We start from the raw sequence: 17,294 nt of genomic DNA on the forward strand, positions 1-17,294 counted from the left end.
CTGATAGCTCTGTGTTACCTTTCTAATGGAAACACTTTAACCCCCTCTGCGCATGCATACAATTTCATATGACACAGTTATTGAGAAAGAATGTCAAAGTGTATTTGGATAAAAGTAAATGGGCCACAAAATATATTTTATTATTTAACGTGGGTCGCAGTAACAACAAGTTTGAGAACCACTGCCTTACAGGACGCTAGTTCAAACCCCTAGTAGAGATGCAAAATGCACTTGGTGGGCCGTGAAGCGAAGAAGGTATCAAGTTCTACCGCGATGGAATTTATGGCCTTCCAGAACGTTGGTAGAAGATCATCGATACTGACGGGGACTATTTTTGATCTTCTAGGTATGTCTTACGTGACATATCAATGTTCGAAGGTGGTGCGTAAAAGAGCGACAGAAGTTTCTTGGTTACCTTTATATATCCAATTGCAATGCTGAATGTGAGAACGTTTTCAAAAATGAAATATCTGTGTACAGATACTAGCAAAAAGTTCCATATTGTTATACTGAAAGCAAAACTTAGTATTTGTAAAAATTATGAACGAAGTAGTGATAGTCAATCTGAAATATGTTTGTGTGCTACAATGTACCGCAATTTTTTTTAAGTGGCAAAGCTCTAATTGAAGCAACTGAAAGTGACAAGACGTATCACTAAACCTACTTTCTTTTGGTTAGTCACTAATATATACAAAATTCTTATATTACTTTTTTTGAAGTAATGGTAAGGTTACTGTAAATGAACTTAAATGTGAACAGTCACAGAATATTTAATGGTAAAGAGTTAACGTGTTTTCAATCTTTTATTTATTTATTTTTACATAGTTCACAAAAAAAAAAAAAAAAAAGCGGAAGCTATCATTTTAACAATGCGGGGTTCAATAATGACTTTTATAGCTTACGGATATTATGAAACGAAATTATGAGGCTTCTCAGAACGTTCCTTATTGCGGATTTATTTTAAATTATTAAATTTCTCATCAACAAGTAATGCAACTGGGTATTCATCTTATTTTCCTTCACTGCACATGGTCAGCAATAGTGTCAAAATTGCTATACTGTTATCATGAAAAATAATGAAGTATTTGTTTCCCTTAACAGCACTGTTACAGTATTTACCTGATAGAGAAAACAGATTCAATCCAGACAGATACAGCTGTCGAATTACAATTCACATTTGCTGATAGTAAAGTCAACGTGTTAATTCATATTGTACCTTTAACCATACACAAACTGCAGCAAAACTTAATGTCTGTTTTACAGTATCGTTTCTTTCACTCCTATTGTACAAAGCAAATAATGCTGATCAATATCGAATTTTTAACAGGATGAGCTCCACGTCATTTTTTTCCGCCAGTGCAGTGACACGCATTTCCGGTCTTTCTATAAATGTGTGTGTTTTAAACTGAAGCAAGGTCGGGATGAATTTGTTGAACAGCACGACTCGTATTGTACCCAACTGAAATCTGACCCACTTTTCTCTTTCTCTCTCTCTTTCTCCTCCCCCAACGATAGAATTCAATCACATCAGAAAAATTCAGTAACTTAACCTGAAAGGAGAATACATTTATGTAAAACACACCAATAATACAGGGCGTTTCGTGATGTACTAGTATAAACTTTTGAGATAAATAGGACGAACGCTTATATATTTGACAAGTGTATTTTGGTGACATATTTAGATACGGATCTATCTTGTAGACCTACTCTATTGCTTGTGTCATCACTTTAATATAATTTCAGTAACATTAAACTATCATAACAACACATCTTTAAATGAAATGAAATCAAGTTTTACGTTCCACGGTTATGCTGGTTAGACTAAAGGAGACAGTGATGATGATGAGAGAGGAGTGAAATGGTGGAATGAAGAAAGTGGGAGAAAACGGGAGAACCCCGAGAAAACCCATGAGCACGATGTTTGTTCACCACAAAGTTCACACGGCGCGAGCTGGGATCGAACCAGGGACCCCAAGCACCGGAGGTGAACGCTCTACCACTGAGCCACCGCACCCCCCAACAACACATCTTATCTAAGGATAGAATCTGAATAATTATATAATTAATAAAAAAAAAAAAACATACAACTTAATTGCATCCAAATACACGACGAAAGCAACGGAGATTGGTAAAACAGTTTAATGCACTCAAAGTGTCTTTAGACCAAGTAGTTTTATTTTTCACTAACACACTACCTTCTTTTCCTCTTTCTTCATTGGTACAAAAGCATTGAAAATATGAGGGAAAGATTACCAATCATCTATAAAAATATATGTATTAAAGTATGAATAAATGATACTGTTAATAGAATAATACGCAATAATACGCGTTGAGAAAAGAGACCCTACAACTTGGCATCACCATTAATAAAGGTATTTTGATATGGATCAAAGCCGCAACAAATTTGCAATGCGCATTTTCGTGTAAGCTCAAAGACATGGTGAAGTTCTGGAAAAATATCAAATTTGTTCACATCAAGTAATTTCGCTGCTGATGTACATCCAAAAGAGTGACTTCGTGAACGCGATGTATCATTCAAGTCCTTTTTATTCATTTTTAAAGGAAAAGTAACAAGGTAAGAAAAAGTAGAAGCGAAAGAGTTACACGAGTGACTGACAAAAACATACAAAATAGGCTATATCCTTTATGTTGATAAAATTTTATCAATTCAGCGCCTTCTCGTGGTTAAAGCGCATGCTTTATGTGGGCACGGTCCCGAGTTCGTTCCCAGTATAGGCACCTGCCTCGGATACAAACTCGAATTCTACTTTAAATTGTTAAGTTCTGTCTCATATAGCATTAGTGTTCAAAAGGGACGTTAAATTTAAATCAATGTAATCTAATATGGATGAAATGGAGTTCAGCGTCCTTTTCAGCAAACCAGGTGAGACTTGGACATACAGCTTAACGTGGGTTCCGAGCCACAAGAACTCCCAACAGGAATCGAACCCGGGTCTCCCGTACCAAAGGGGAGTATACTATGCATATAGACACAAGGGAGCTTTCCAATAAAAATGAAATCTTTCAGGTTAATGTCCCACTGCTATTGATGTTATGCCGTTTACACTAAGGGGACTTGATTAAAGCAAGCGAATGATGGAATTGGTGGAATGAGAAAGTGGGAGTACCCCCGAGAAAACCCACGACGTTGTTCATCATGAACTTACTTCGCTGGGGGTCGAACCAGGGACCCAACCGCACCAGAGGTAAACGCTCCACCACTGAGCAAATTTTCCAATAAATTCTGAGAAGTAGACAACGCATAGATATTAAGAGAAAATAAGAAACGATGAAACTGCCAAACATTTTGATTCTTCAGTTCTTCTCACTTCGAGACTTTAATAATACTCTCCGTTTAGAATTTACAATTTTCAATTAACACTCAATTTGATTGCAAAATATCATTTACGACAAATATTCCTCTCCATCGTCGATTGGTATTCTACGAAATAGATCTACTTCATTATAAAACAATGTTTAAATATATAAAAGATAAATGGCGCGATGGATACCTGAAACAAAGAAATTATAAATGTTCAAATGTTCATATTCAACGTATGAACAAAACTACGTTTCTTCAAATAGTTACTAAAGAAACTAAACAAACTAATGCTTAACTTAGGACTGCGTCTATATATTTAGTGTCGAAAATTTTCGGAATCACCCCCCCCCCTCGTCTGTGGATTATTACTATTATCATGATTTAAATAAATACACACTGCTGTTTTGATTACATCTAATGGCTTCCATTACACACTGAAAAAACACTGACGATATGGTTAACCTTACGTGATTAAATTAGCAACATTAGTGTATTTGAAACTATTATTTAGTTACGAAGTATCTATCATGGTATGGTTTATTATTTTTTTGTTTTCAGAGTATAACGGGTAAGCTGAACCATACCGACAATGCCTTCTCAATATAGGGCTACGATGGAAATCATGCATGAGATATGATTGAAACAAAACTGCAGATTGTATGTACTTAAAAAAAATAATTAAAAAATCGCTGACAGCAGTGGGAGGGGGAGGGGGCACTGAAAACTTTGAATTCAGACTAATTATTTAGACTATTCCTACGTTAATATTTCCTTCATAATTCCATCCAATAATTACAAAAGTTCCAAACCTCTAGTATGTAAGATAGAACTACCTACCGAAACTTACAATGATATTCTTCAACAAAAGAGTACTTCAAGATTTCTTAAGATATGCTTTACTTGGGAAATAATTGTCCCCAATTCTTTGTCCAGTATTTCGGAAGTTAAAAGTTGACATAACCACTATTCAACTTTGAGTTTAGTATGTAAAAATAACATGCATGCTAAGTTACCCGACTTACAACGTGCTACTCCAATTCATATTGTATGTTCGAATATAGACGCGTAAGCTTAAGACATGATAACATAGTTGTTATAGCAACAGCTTAGAAACGTTCCGTTCACGTTTGGCCCAAGTGACGTGATATCTCACACGCTATCGTCAGTTCAACTCGCATATCCTTATCTCTAATAACGATATTTTTCTATTAATGATAAATCCATAGCGATTTTTTTCTAAATATCCCTGGAAATGATCATCACTTCATTTTAATTTGCTGTCTAAAGTTTGCCTAGCGGAATGGCGTGCCTTCGCTACAGATAGTACCGAGTTCGATTGCTGGTGGAGAACAAAGATTTTCTGTATTGATCTAACAAAAGTGAGCTAACTTTACAACTACATGAATTAAAGTTGGCAAATCCTGGTCAAGAATAATGGCGTTGGGAACCGATGCGCCAATCATATGTTACTCAGTAAGGCATGCGCCTTTAAGCTGCCTATAGCTTTTCGTACGCTGTAGAGCTATGAAATTCATTTTATCTTCCTTATGAAACATAAGACTGTCAAACTCTTTCTGTTAGTAACAAAAATATAGTACAAATGGTACAATAAATAAATAAATAAAATAAAATTTAAAAGAAAAGCTTCAAGAAATAATGGGATGCATATAAACTAGTTACGAAGACTAACAATCTTACTTCAAACATTCAAGAAAGTATTTCTACAGATATTTTCGATGTTGGACTAACATCATTCTCAGTGTAATGAGTAGCAAACCACGCTGTTTAACAGCCTACCTCATGAATTTTGTCGTTTCTTGATGCACTGAGGGTAGTATTAGACCAACATTGAAATTGGCTTCGGATATACGCTTTTTTCGACGCTTGAGGTAAGATTATTACAAAGTCCTCTACCTTCAAGAATTGAAGTCGGATGTAGATTTACCACTGTTTCATCCTATACGTGCTGTTAAAATAATTCGAATAACAGGTTTTTTTTTTTTTTTTTTTTTTTTTAATTCGAAAATTTATGAGAGAGATCGGTGGCTCAGTGATAAGAGTGTTCAACTCTGTTATGGGGTTCCTATTTCGATCCCAGATTGCACCAAGCGCGCTTTGTAGTAGATAAACACAGTGTGCGTGGGTTTTCTCATGACTCCCCCACTTCCTTAATTCCACCATATTACTCATTTTCATCACTATCCTACCCGGCATAATCATGGGACGTACAACTGGAAAATTTCATTTTGAATATTTGTTTCCAAATTCGAGCAATCCATTATTCGAACAATGAATTATTGACATTTTAAACAACACTATTCCAATTACGAAATGATATTTACGTTTCTTCCCCGAACAGTGAAATCATGATTAAATATCTACTGTATAACGTCCTACAGTTATGCCTTAATGAATAAAGACGACGACGAAATTCTATTGAGTCAGAACTGTATAATTGGTGAAATGAAAAAGTGCAAGGAAACGGGAGAAATATTACAAAAACGATGTCGTCCACTATGAAATTAAATAGTTTTGGAACTGAATTCATTACATTTTATACATTCTTACTTATAGATTTTTTTTTTTTTTAATACACGTCATTTTCTTTAGGAATCATTCTAACATTGCCTGGAACAAAATTTTGCACATTGCTGGGATATAATTGGACAACCACTTTGTCATCTAACAGTAAATTAGAGTGATCCACGATATACACGAAGTTTATCAAAAGCTCTTTATTAAAACAATTGTAATAATTATCAGTACAAGAATAAATCTCAAATAAAAAGCGGAATATTAAACGAACTCGAAGCAGCATATAAAGACAAAAACTTCAATCAAGTATTCCACATATTGATAATACATTAAAAAAAAAAAAAAAAAAAAAGTCACATTTCCACATTATAAGACAACATTGTCAAGTCTGGAAATAACATGAATATTTCTAATTTTCAACAAATAAAAAAAATATATATATCTTTCAAAATACCTATTTATTAACTTTGTATTATTGATTAACATTCGTAAGTACAAAAATAGTCTTAATTAAAACTTTGCAGATGATTATATACATGTATAACGGAGAGAACAAATTTCGACAGTCTTGCACAGTATACAATTCATTTTATACAAGTATACTGATCATTAGTTAATTTATTTTTCTGTTTTTATGGCAAGAACTGCTACTTGCACACTCTAGCGTGTTAAACTGCAACACTTCCAGATCACATAATGATGAAACTCAAATTGTACTCAACATTTAACAGACATAAAACTACTATAATAAAATTATCAAAAAGGGTTCAGAACTTTGCTATCTACAATCAAAATAAACAACAATAAGGCTAAAAGCGAAAATTAACTATTTGTTCTATTGGTTCCGAAACCTTTAGCAGAATCGGTACAAATCTTATAGTGCAAAAGTTAACTTGGGAAGCAAGAACTAGAATCTGAAAAACCTTCATCTAGTGCCTCGAAGAGTGAAAATTTATTCTTTACAGAGGAGGTCGAAAATTTCTTAAGAGCATAAAGTAATTTGCCAACAGTAACATCCTTCTCACGTAATTTACTAACAAGCTTTTCCAACTTCGACGAAAATATCTGATCGTGAAAACTATGATAAACTAAAATCTTTTTGCTTTGAGATGCAGCCAAAATTTGGATAATAGCTTTCACTTCCTTATCTCCACAGAAGGCACCACAACCCCAATGGCCAGTAGCTATAGTACTTAAATCTGGAATAGGAGCATCGTAAGCCTGGAAATAACCACGCTCTACAAGGGTTAAAGGCTGAAAAGCACAATATGCTTTATTTAACTCCCTAAACAAAGGACCATCTTCAAGTTGCATTTGTGCTGAGGAATTCGGAAAGAACGGTATCGCGTCCATTGCAATAACAGCTCTATTAGACCACTTCCACTTTTGAGGAAAGCGTCCGTTATATGTAACATTCATACCATACCCTGAATAAGAACCTATCGTCGTGGCTCCCACAATAAGAACAGATTCCCTATCAGATAACGTAGTATTGAACAAAACAACAACACACATTTCAGGCGACATGCCGAACAGAAGTTCCTCTTGAGTGCCTGTTGATCCATAACCTACATTTTTATTTGCAAAATCAACTTGAACTAACCCTTCGATCTCCCCAATACGATGCTCTGTTTCACATCTAACTTCGCACAAGGAAGATGTGCTTTCGAGCCATTCTTCATCATTACTGGGGAGAACCCTACGCATAAAAACCACCTTCTCCTCCAGTACTTCACTGGAGCAAGTAGATATATAAGCAAAGTAATCAAATAAACAACGTAGATAAGCTATAGATGCTGTAAATATGTGGAAATGCCAACAATCAAAATTTACATTGTGCGTATTAAAGGGCATTCGACGAAGAGTACAGAAGAACAAATGTGACAACAGTGATGCTATTTGATGACGTGTTAAGACCACACATGATGACATATTTTCACATAAACGCTGTAAATTCCCTAAAGGGAAGAGTTCCGGTAATTTTAGAGCGAGTTCTACTGCCTGTGGAATTACTGTAGTAAGTATATTTGCGGCTTCCCCTGACTCCATCTTACTGAACACTTCATGTAGCCCATTAAATTGGTTACTTAAATTCACGGATGCTTGTACGGACTTGGGAACATCTTCCAGGTCAGGATGCACTTCACAATGACGCTTCCATTCTCTGTAAATGATCTCTTCCAGTTTTTCTACTGTCAGTGTATCAGATATCGCCTCCGATAAGTTTGCTTTCGTTTCATTCCAATCCTCGTCGGAATACGGACTCTGACCTGAATGCGGCAACGGGACACTGTTTGCATCCATCATGAACATTCACCAAACAACGTAAACCTAAAAGCATGAGAAAACTACATCACGCTCCCGAACTACTTCAAGGAACTAAATATAACACACTAACCATACTAGCAAATTTATTTGATAATATGGAAATAACACTAACGGATACTGCACAGTAAAAACAAATTCAAAAATCTCACCTATAACCTTTCTTGCTTTTGTAAGTTAGGACTCCAGTTTAACGATATAATACATAATAGACAATAAGAGAAGTGGGAATAAAACTGAAGAAATTTTCGTGTCCCATGTTCAAGTCATGGTGTCTGAAGATAAATGTAAGTGAATGACGATCATTATATTGCAACTGCAAGCTAACTACAGAGCCTAGAGTTGAGTTGATTTTGAGTTTTTTCAGCAGCGAGGGACCTACTGACTAAAGTGGAATCCGAACCACATGAGCTCGGGCTGAGAATCGAATACAGAGTCTAGAGAAAATCATGCATAGAATTAGCTCATATCGAATGAGGAATCCTTCACAACATATGGGAACGCTCAATCTGTTAGTTACAATGTCTCCAAAAATAGAATTCTTAAGTAAGCGGTAAAATGACGAAGAAAATAATAAATGAAATACTGTAGTAATAATAAACCTACTTTAAGAACGCACATGCACCTGTTATTATTAGACGTCGGATTTTTATGCAAATGCATATTTTGTTTGCCTATATGCATCTTTGTAAAAGTTGGTAGGGGTTTCTAACAACAATAATACAACTCGAATTTGAAGTTTTATAGTGCATAAAAATGCATATTTCAAAAATTAGAGCATACTTATAGCATGGAATAGATCCAGTTTTAAATTTATTTTTAATGTATTTACATGCCTATATAATAGAATGGCTTTTTACATGAGAGAATGGAAGAATTTCTAGTTTATGGAAGACCAATATTGTTAGCAACTGATCACTAGAGCAAAAAGCTTACGATTGCCAAGACCTTAAGAGAAATCTGATAAAGGCATTGTAGTATCGTATCGATATCAATTCAGAAACAAGAGACACGAGGAATACTGCTCAGTGAAAGCTTAGCTCTAGTTGAAGAAGTTCAGCACGAGCTCCACTCAGTTCCCGGTAAATTCGGGCCCTCTGTTGGCGGATTTTATTGACAGAAACTATGACTACAAAACAACTGAAGCCATGAGGAAATATCTCTAAGCATTAAATTTCAATTTGCCAGAAAATATAGATACTAAACTTGTTCCTCTCTATTATTGTCCAGTAACATCTGCTGATGTTAACAGGCCATTTTCTGGCTACAAATACCACAAATTGACACCAAAAATGAAAAGAAGCATCTTGTGATATACTGTAAAACTAATTACGGGAAGGATTACAAAAAAATTGTACAAAACTGAGGCTCGTATTGTTTCGTATAAAGTAAAAACACTGTAAAATACAAATATGAAGAAAAAAAAAGAAAGAAAAAAAAAAACAGAGATCGCGTTCTCATATCACACACTATAATTTGTGTGTGTTTTAAAAAGTCAGGAGCATATAAACTGTAAAACTGTCATAAAAATACATTCTAAAGAGAAGTCCCGGAAAGATAAAGTACACTTTCGATGTTATATTTTACCTACAAAACTTTGTTATGACTTTGCTGCATGTTTGAAAATGCTATCTTTTATTGCATCGTTAGTACATATTAAGTGCATAAAAGTCCGATGTCTATAGTTATTATGAAGTTTGCAATTCAGTGTGCCCCGCTGCACGCCAAAGGTAACGTTCTGCTACTGATTACCCCCCCCCTCCCCCCACGATTGTTATAACCTAAACGATGAAAGAATCCGAGTGCCGGAAAATGAGAATCGCGAACATACTGCTTCAGAAATGCAAACAACATTACCGTAAATTACCGTGATCATGACTCTTACGATTAAAATGAAAGTAACCATGAGATTAAAACAAATTTAAATAAAAATGAAATGATCACATGATTTCTCATAGTGGAACGAATATTAGAAGCATACATCTAGTTATAAACAACAAATACATCAATGACAAACTGTCTCTACTCATTTTCCTAGCGTAGAGAAAATATGAAATTTCATGCACGTAAGAGAATAATGCATGTTGCTCGACAAAAATTATAAGTAAAAATACAGATTTCACATTCACTTAAAACGTACGTAGCAATTATGATGAACTCAAATCCTAAACAAGGAAATTATGGAATGTTTCACAGATGAATGCTATCAGATATTAAAAACTCAAAGCATACGCCTAAGTGTCTACATTCCAGCATCAAGAACATTTGGATATTGACTAATACAACGTATGGAATATATTTCAAAATTGGAAAAGAACACTCGCCTTTGATGTGAACAGGTCCCGAGTTCGATTCACGGTGGGGACATTCGGTCAAAAAATGTAGAACTTTCTCATTCATATCAGGAAAATGTTGAGATGGTATCTATATAATGGTCCCAGGTCGCTCGCTACCTTCCTTCCCCATTCCTTTTTTTCCTCCCAAATCCCCCGGGCAGTGTGATTACCGAGGGATGTCATCCCTCATATGTGACGGCTAACATGGTCATAGATGCCGGAAGCCCAGAAATCTAATTCCTAATCTAACTATTCCTAGGGCAGCAGACTTACTCGTATTGTGCCTCGTAAAAGGATACTCGTTTTTATATCCGAAATATCGGATAATTTTCTGCGGCTCTAGGAATACAATTAGATTAATTCTTTCCAAATATTAGGATAACTTCTCGACACACGAGGCGAGCCACGAATCTAGAAATGATACATTACACTCTAAAATGAGGACCCTTCTTGAAAACATTTTATTTATAACAATAACAGAAACCCATCTAGTTCTAATATTATACACAAACATGGTCCCACGAATAGTTCAGAACATTTGACAATGATAAAGGAAACCGATTCCTCATTCAATTTTTAGCTTAGGAAAAAAATTATTTATTTTTAAATTTAGCTTTCTACATGTATGTCCTTTAGACTAAAGAGATGGATAATTTCTGAGAGTGGATACTTGTAAAGAAAATGATGGAATGAGAATGTCGGAGAAAACGGGAAGACCCGAGAGAACCCATGGACACGATGTATTGACCACAAAGTTATATGACCTGCAATCAAACGACGAATCCCTCCCACCAAAAGTGAGACCTTTGAGGCATATATCTACGGGGAAGGGGAAGTCACAAAGTAAAGAGACATCCGCAATTTCTTGCTCTAGGACCGACTTAAAATTTTAGTTTCAAATATCAGATCACTGATACCACATAATTTACGAATTTGCAATCACATATTAGATTAAGCCTACTCGTACGAAGTCATCTATGAATCGTTAGTTGCCACTCCAGTGAGTAGCAGCGATACAGAGGTACTTCGGATTTCCGTGCATTTTACTGAGAAGTTGGTGTTCCTTACAACAAATAAAACCGTTAGTTTTATTTTATTTACTTTATTTTTTTAACGAAGAATCGTAGGGATTCACCTCTCGATTATGGATTAAAATGTCTGAGAAAGCTACCGATAAGCAATTATTGGTGTGGGACTAAAATACAGCCAAAGTGTTTATTTCTACTTCAAGCACTCTTTTAGAGATTTGTAAATAATTTAATGCGTTTACAAATTGCATACATATGCGTGTAATCACATCCTTTGGATATAGTAAATTGAAATATCCTTCGACATTAATGTTGATGCCTGGTTCAGAGCTAAATTATCAAAAAAATAAAAACGTGATACATAAGATTTAACAAAAAACTCTTCGACAACTAGCTTTGCTAGAATTTCTGTTAAGAACATTCGTAAGAATATTACTTAACGACAATGATTAAATGTCATATAACAGTCTGCAAATCCAGCAAAATAGGTTGGGATTATAATTAGACAGCTGCTTCCCATTTGCACTATGTATGCCACCTGCATTTTTCTTCTGTTTATCATTGTGTATACGTAATTTTTAACACTTGACATACCTGGTATAACACTAGTCTCATTCTATTTACGAAGTATTGCATGTACGTATTTGTTTACGTTTATTGCTACTGATTACTATATTTTCAACGAATTAAGCTTCCCGAGTAATTTTTAACTAGCTTCTCTCAGAGTTGATTGATATAATTCGATTTGTTTACCGTATATACTTGAATCTAAGACGCATTCTCATTTCTAAACTTCAAAAGTTGTGCCAATTTCTTGTATTAAATTCTAAGACGCATCCTGGATATTCAATAAAGCAACTCGGATTTTGACAGTACAAATCAAATCATACGGCTTTCTTTGTTCACACTAAATATTTAAAATTCAAGACTAAAAAGAGAAAAAGGTACTATCTTACAATCTTTCTTACAGTGTGAACAGAAGACATCCTGCTTAAGCACTTTCACTATCACTTTGTATGCGATTACAAGACTCACCCCCACTTTATACCTGAAATTCTGGCAGAAAAAGTGCGTTTTAGATTCGGGTATATATGGTAAATCAATGTTTTGAATCAAATTTATCTTTCATAAACCAGACACAAAATGTGATATATCTGGGACTGGGACACTTTTGAATGTTAGTCGAACTCTCACCGTAATGCATATGATGGTAGGATCTTAATATTATAAGTTTAAAACGAAGTATATCCTCCTTGAGATCTCCGTTTATGGGCCAACGTTTGTTTATATATATATATATATATATATATATATATATATATATATATATATATATATATATATATATATATATATATATATATATATATATATATATATATATAGGGCTGAACCATTTGAAGTTAATTTTCGAACATATTTAGCACTTGAATCAAGACTTTTTTTATTATCACTTTTATTAAAATCCTTATCCTAAAACGGGATGGAAGAAGGGGGAGTTTAAAATTTATCTGAAACAGAAAAGTATCTCACGAACTCCTCATGTTCGATAGATGAAATTTCGTATATAAATTCCTCATTATCAATCAGGAATGTTGGGACTCCGCAGTCCCCTCCCCCCAAACATCTCCCTTAAAAAAAAAAAAACTCCAAAAAATACTTCAAAACTTGGACTGAAATGATAACTTTAATGTGATCCTAGTTCCTTAAATAGTGTTTCTCATTCTCAGTACACGCCTAGTTTCAGAATTGGTCTTAATTATGTATCACCAAAAGAAATGAAATGAAATGAAATTTTGAGTTTTACGTCCCACGGTTATGCCGGAGAGGCTAAAGGAGACGGTGATAATGAGTAATGAATGAAATGGTGGAATGAAGAAAGTGGGAGGAAACGGGAGAACCCCGAGAAAACCCACGCACACGGTGTTTGTCCACCACAAAGTATATCACCAAAAGAATGTCTCCAAAAGAGAAGATCATTGAAAAAAAAAATGTTTCGAAATCATGCATAACGAATTTAGTTCGTGCTAGACCAAATTCGCTGTAACAGGTTCAACTGTAATCTGAAACAGAACAGGAATGAGACTAGGCGACATTCCGTTCGGTTTTGTAGTACATACTCGCGTTTTAGAGCAAATAAATAACAAAATGTTCTTCTCCATGTGTCAGTTGATTAAAAATCGAAAATGATCAACTTAAAAAGGATTTTTTAACATTAAATAAGAATGAGTACATAAATACAAACGAAAAGGAGTTGCATTAAATAGGGAAAAAGATTTCATTTGCGATAACTACAAATGCACAAATCAGACTTTTTTTTTTTTTGTAATGCCATACCGGTAGTTTGAATGAAAGACACCAAATGATACACTTTAGGAAAAAAAAAAAAAAAAACTAAAGATCTACATTTATTTTCTTAACACTATACCTGGATAATTACGCACACACGCACACACGCACACACACACACACACACACACACACACACACACAAAAATAGCATTAAATAGAAGATAGGAAACTCCTGACTTTTTGTTGCACACCTGGTGAAATATGTGGCGTTTAATATGTTTATCAAATGTTCAAATGTTACAGAGGTCCTCTAATCGTAAAATGTATTGCAAGAAAAGAAAATGGCGACTGAAAACGAGATTTAGATAGCATTTAGTATCTCCCCAAGATCCATCGGCCGCTCCGGAGACTGTACTCTGACTTACAATGAGTTGCCGTAAACACTTCGTTTATGTGTATACCCACCGTCATACTGATCGCAGATAACTTTAAATATTTATATTCATAAACAATTCGTGCTTATATGCGACCCTACAACGATTAATTTTAGAATTTTTAAGCACATAAACTGTTATTCATTATGAGAAAATAATGATGAAAGGGGCATTTAAAAAATGCATTCAGCCTACATATAACTTATTCTGGTTTTTCACTAATTAAAGTGCTTAGAAAGAAATAGTACTAAGACCATCAATTATCTATCTCTCGTCCAATTATTGTGAAGGGAAATCTGATGATCATTGTGATCGCCCACTCTTATGTGTTGGGAGGAAATAAAGTAGTGATACAGTGTAGGTATCACATTATAGAAAAATTTGAGTAAAAATATAAATATCAAGAAACCTTCGATTTCGTTTTTGTTCTAACATCTCATAAAAAAAACTGAAACCCCTGTAGTTTATCAGTTAAAAAGAAATATTTAAATTGTGTTCTGTTTTCAAAAGAAATCCAGTAGAAATGACCTAATTTTTTTTAAAAAATCAACAAAATTATTTTCTTAAATCGCTTTTTTTTTTTTTTAATCAACCATGGCTTCTCTAGTTAATTTCTGAACCGATTCCGATTGTACTACGATACAGTCTTGTTGCAGTCTCTTTTATATATATATATATATATCCCTCTCCCATGTTTTTCGTTTTCATGTAAGTAACCATGTAATCTGACTAGTTATAAACTTTTCCATCATTCCAAAGGATAGTACTTTGAAACAGTACTAATTTTCACTTTGGCATAGCAGTTTTTGCATTTAAGAATCTGAAATACTTTGTTCTAGTAGTAGTAACAGAAGAAAAAAATATGAGGACACTCGAAAACCGATATAAAGTAATATGCAATGCTCACAATTTTTATTTTGTAGTCGTTCGTAAATGGACAGCCACATATCAAACTTTACTCGAAATGAAAAGAAACAAATGCTACCGCTACTAAGTATCACTCTCACTGTAAGTCATTTAGAACAGCCTAATTTTCTTTAATGTTGTCGTAGTCCGCCTATCAAAAGATAACAATTCTGCACGCCCGAGAGAGAGAGAGAGAGAAAGAACATGATGAAATGCTTGATTCGTGTAAGTCCATTAGTAGAAACAAGGGGAAAAAGTATAATTTACATCATGATTTAAAAACATACTTAAAATGATTCCGAGTATTTGATGAACCTTATTACGGGCTTACAATTACACTCTAAAGAATCAAAGTTGGTGTGAGTATATTTTCTTAGGGTCATCTTAAAGTTCAATTGTAACAATACGGTATGCATTTACGAAAACTAACCGGTAGCCCTATAATCATTAGTTCTCCACCATGAATCTAAAACTAAGTATTAGACCCTACAAAAGTTACTACAAATATTTCCAATGTTAACTAAATATTGTATGTACGTTTATCGAGCAATCAGCACAACAAAATCCTAAAATGTGTATAAACTATTACATGCACGTAATTATACTGCAGGGTCATTAAACTGACATTTACCATCCGATTAAAAAACCACTGTATATCAAATTGATCACGATGCATTTTTTTCGGTAATCCGTGTACTTCTTTAGAATATATAATTGTATAATAATGCAACAAACCGAATCATACGAAACCTAAAAAAGAAAAAAAAATCTTGGTAACCCACCACTTGTATGCAAATTGATTGAACATTTTCCGATCTTTTATAATCATTTTTACAAATGGTCGAAAAAATATACGTGAAATTTTATAGCACACACCAATCACACTTTAAATAGTATAAAATTAAAGTAAATGTGTACATTTTCTTACCAACAACAAATTTCCTATTCACTCACGAACACACGTATATGTCTTCTATGCACACCTGTACATCGGCGTTCCACACTCCGCCTCTTGCCTTGCTCCCAGCAATTCAATCTATTTATTGTTCACTACCTTTACATCAGATGGCAGCACATTATAGCCACGTCACGAGACATAGCGTTGCAAATAACTTGTCATTTCAGGAAATTTGCTGCACACGATGTGGAAATCAACGTGTTTTCCTTAGGTTTGCTTAGAATGTAACCACTTTTCCTTCAATAACGATTAACAGTTTTATGATGTCATACAAATGCAATTTAATTGCGCGAGCGAAATGAAAGACACAATAGGCTTTTGGAGTTGATCCGGAATACAACTGAGTGACCGTGGGTTTTCTCGGGGTTCTCCCTTTTCCTTTCAACTCTCATTCCATTAATTCAGGGACGCACAAACGGGGGTATACCTGGTCCAGACCCCCCAAAAACTTCGCAACTCTACAAAGATTTGTACACTTTCTTAACATAAATATACTTATTTAACAGATACATAATTGATGTAGCCCAAAGATTTGATTTTACACTTCATCTGTATTCTTCCTTTCCTTATAAAAATAGGCCTAACCTAGTTATATCAGATTTTCTAATAATATAGGTGGCAACAACAACACAGGGATACTTATAATGTTTTCGGATGCAGAATAACATATATTTAGCACTACATCATAATATAATGTAGCATTAATACTATATTGGACCCCTCTCCCTAGAAAAACTTTGGACCCCTCCCAAGAAAAAAATTTGGGTGCGCACCTGGATAAAAGAGTTTTTCCACTTTTTTTCAGTTTTTTACACACTTACTGTGTAATTTGTAATGCCACAACACACCTGTAAGAATTTTAACCTTTTTTTTTATAATTTAACGTCCAAGGTTTGTGCTCCCAAGTTAACCCCTGTGGCGCTATTCTAATTTTTTAACAACCGGTTCTCTCTCTCTCTCTCTCTCTCTCTCTCTCTCTCTATATATATATATATATATATATATATATATATATATATATATATATATATATATATATATATATAGTAGCGTAGCCAGGATATGTGTTTGGGGGGGGCAAGTGCTGTTATAGGTACATATAGAAAAATTAGAAACAAAAAATATATAAACATAAAAATATATAATATATAAAATATA

The 17,294-nt window shown here is 34.3% G+C and overlaps 2 protein-coding genes across 3 annotated transcripts in view; both read right to left on the minus strand.

Moving 5' to 3' along the window:
- Positions 1-16,262, minus strand: part of Pgant5 (polypeptide N-acetylgalactosaminyltransferase 5) — a 78,616-nt gene extending 62,354 nt beyond the window's left edge. For both annotated transcript variants that reach the window (XM_081736941.1, XM_081736940.1), the window contains exon 1: positions 16,107-16,262. The gene's annotated coding sequence lies outside the window, so the exon portion shown is untranslated. The remainder of the gene's footprint in view (positions 1-16,106) is intronic.
- On the minus strand, positions 6,746-8,161 carry LOC145667857 (poly(ADP-ribose) glycohydrolase-like). Its single transcript, XM_081735289.1, has one exon. The coding sequence runs from the start codon at positions 8,159-8,161 to the stop codon at positions 6,746-6,748; it is 1,416 nt and encodes a 471-aa protein (XP_081591415.1).
- Positions 16,263-17,294: the final 1,032 nt, after the last annotated feature.

This window comes from Thermobia domestica, chromosome 13 (genome assembly GCF_964235325.1).
Source record: "Thermobia domestica chromosome 13, izTheDome1.hap1.1, whole genome shotgun sequence".
Lineage (NCBI taxonomy): Eukaryota > Metazoa > Arthropoda > Insecta > Zygentoma > Lepismatidae > Thermobia > Thermobia domestica.

What these genes read in the sequence shown, in the direction of transcription:
- LOC145667857 (XM_081735289.1), bottom strand. Translation starts at nt 8,161, where the DNA reads ATGGATGCAAACAGTGTCCCGTTGCCGCATTCAGGTCAGAGTCCGTAT.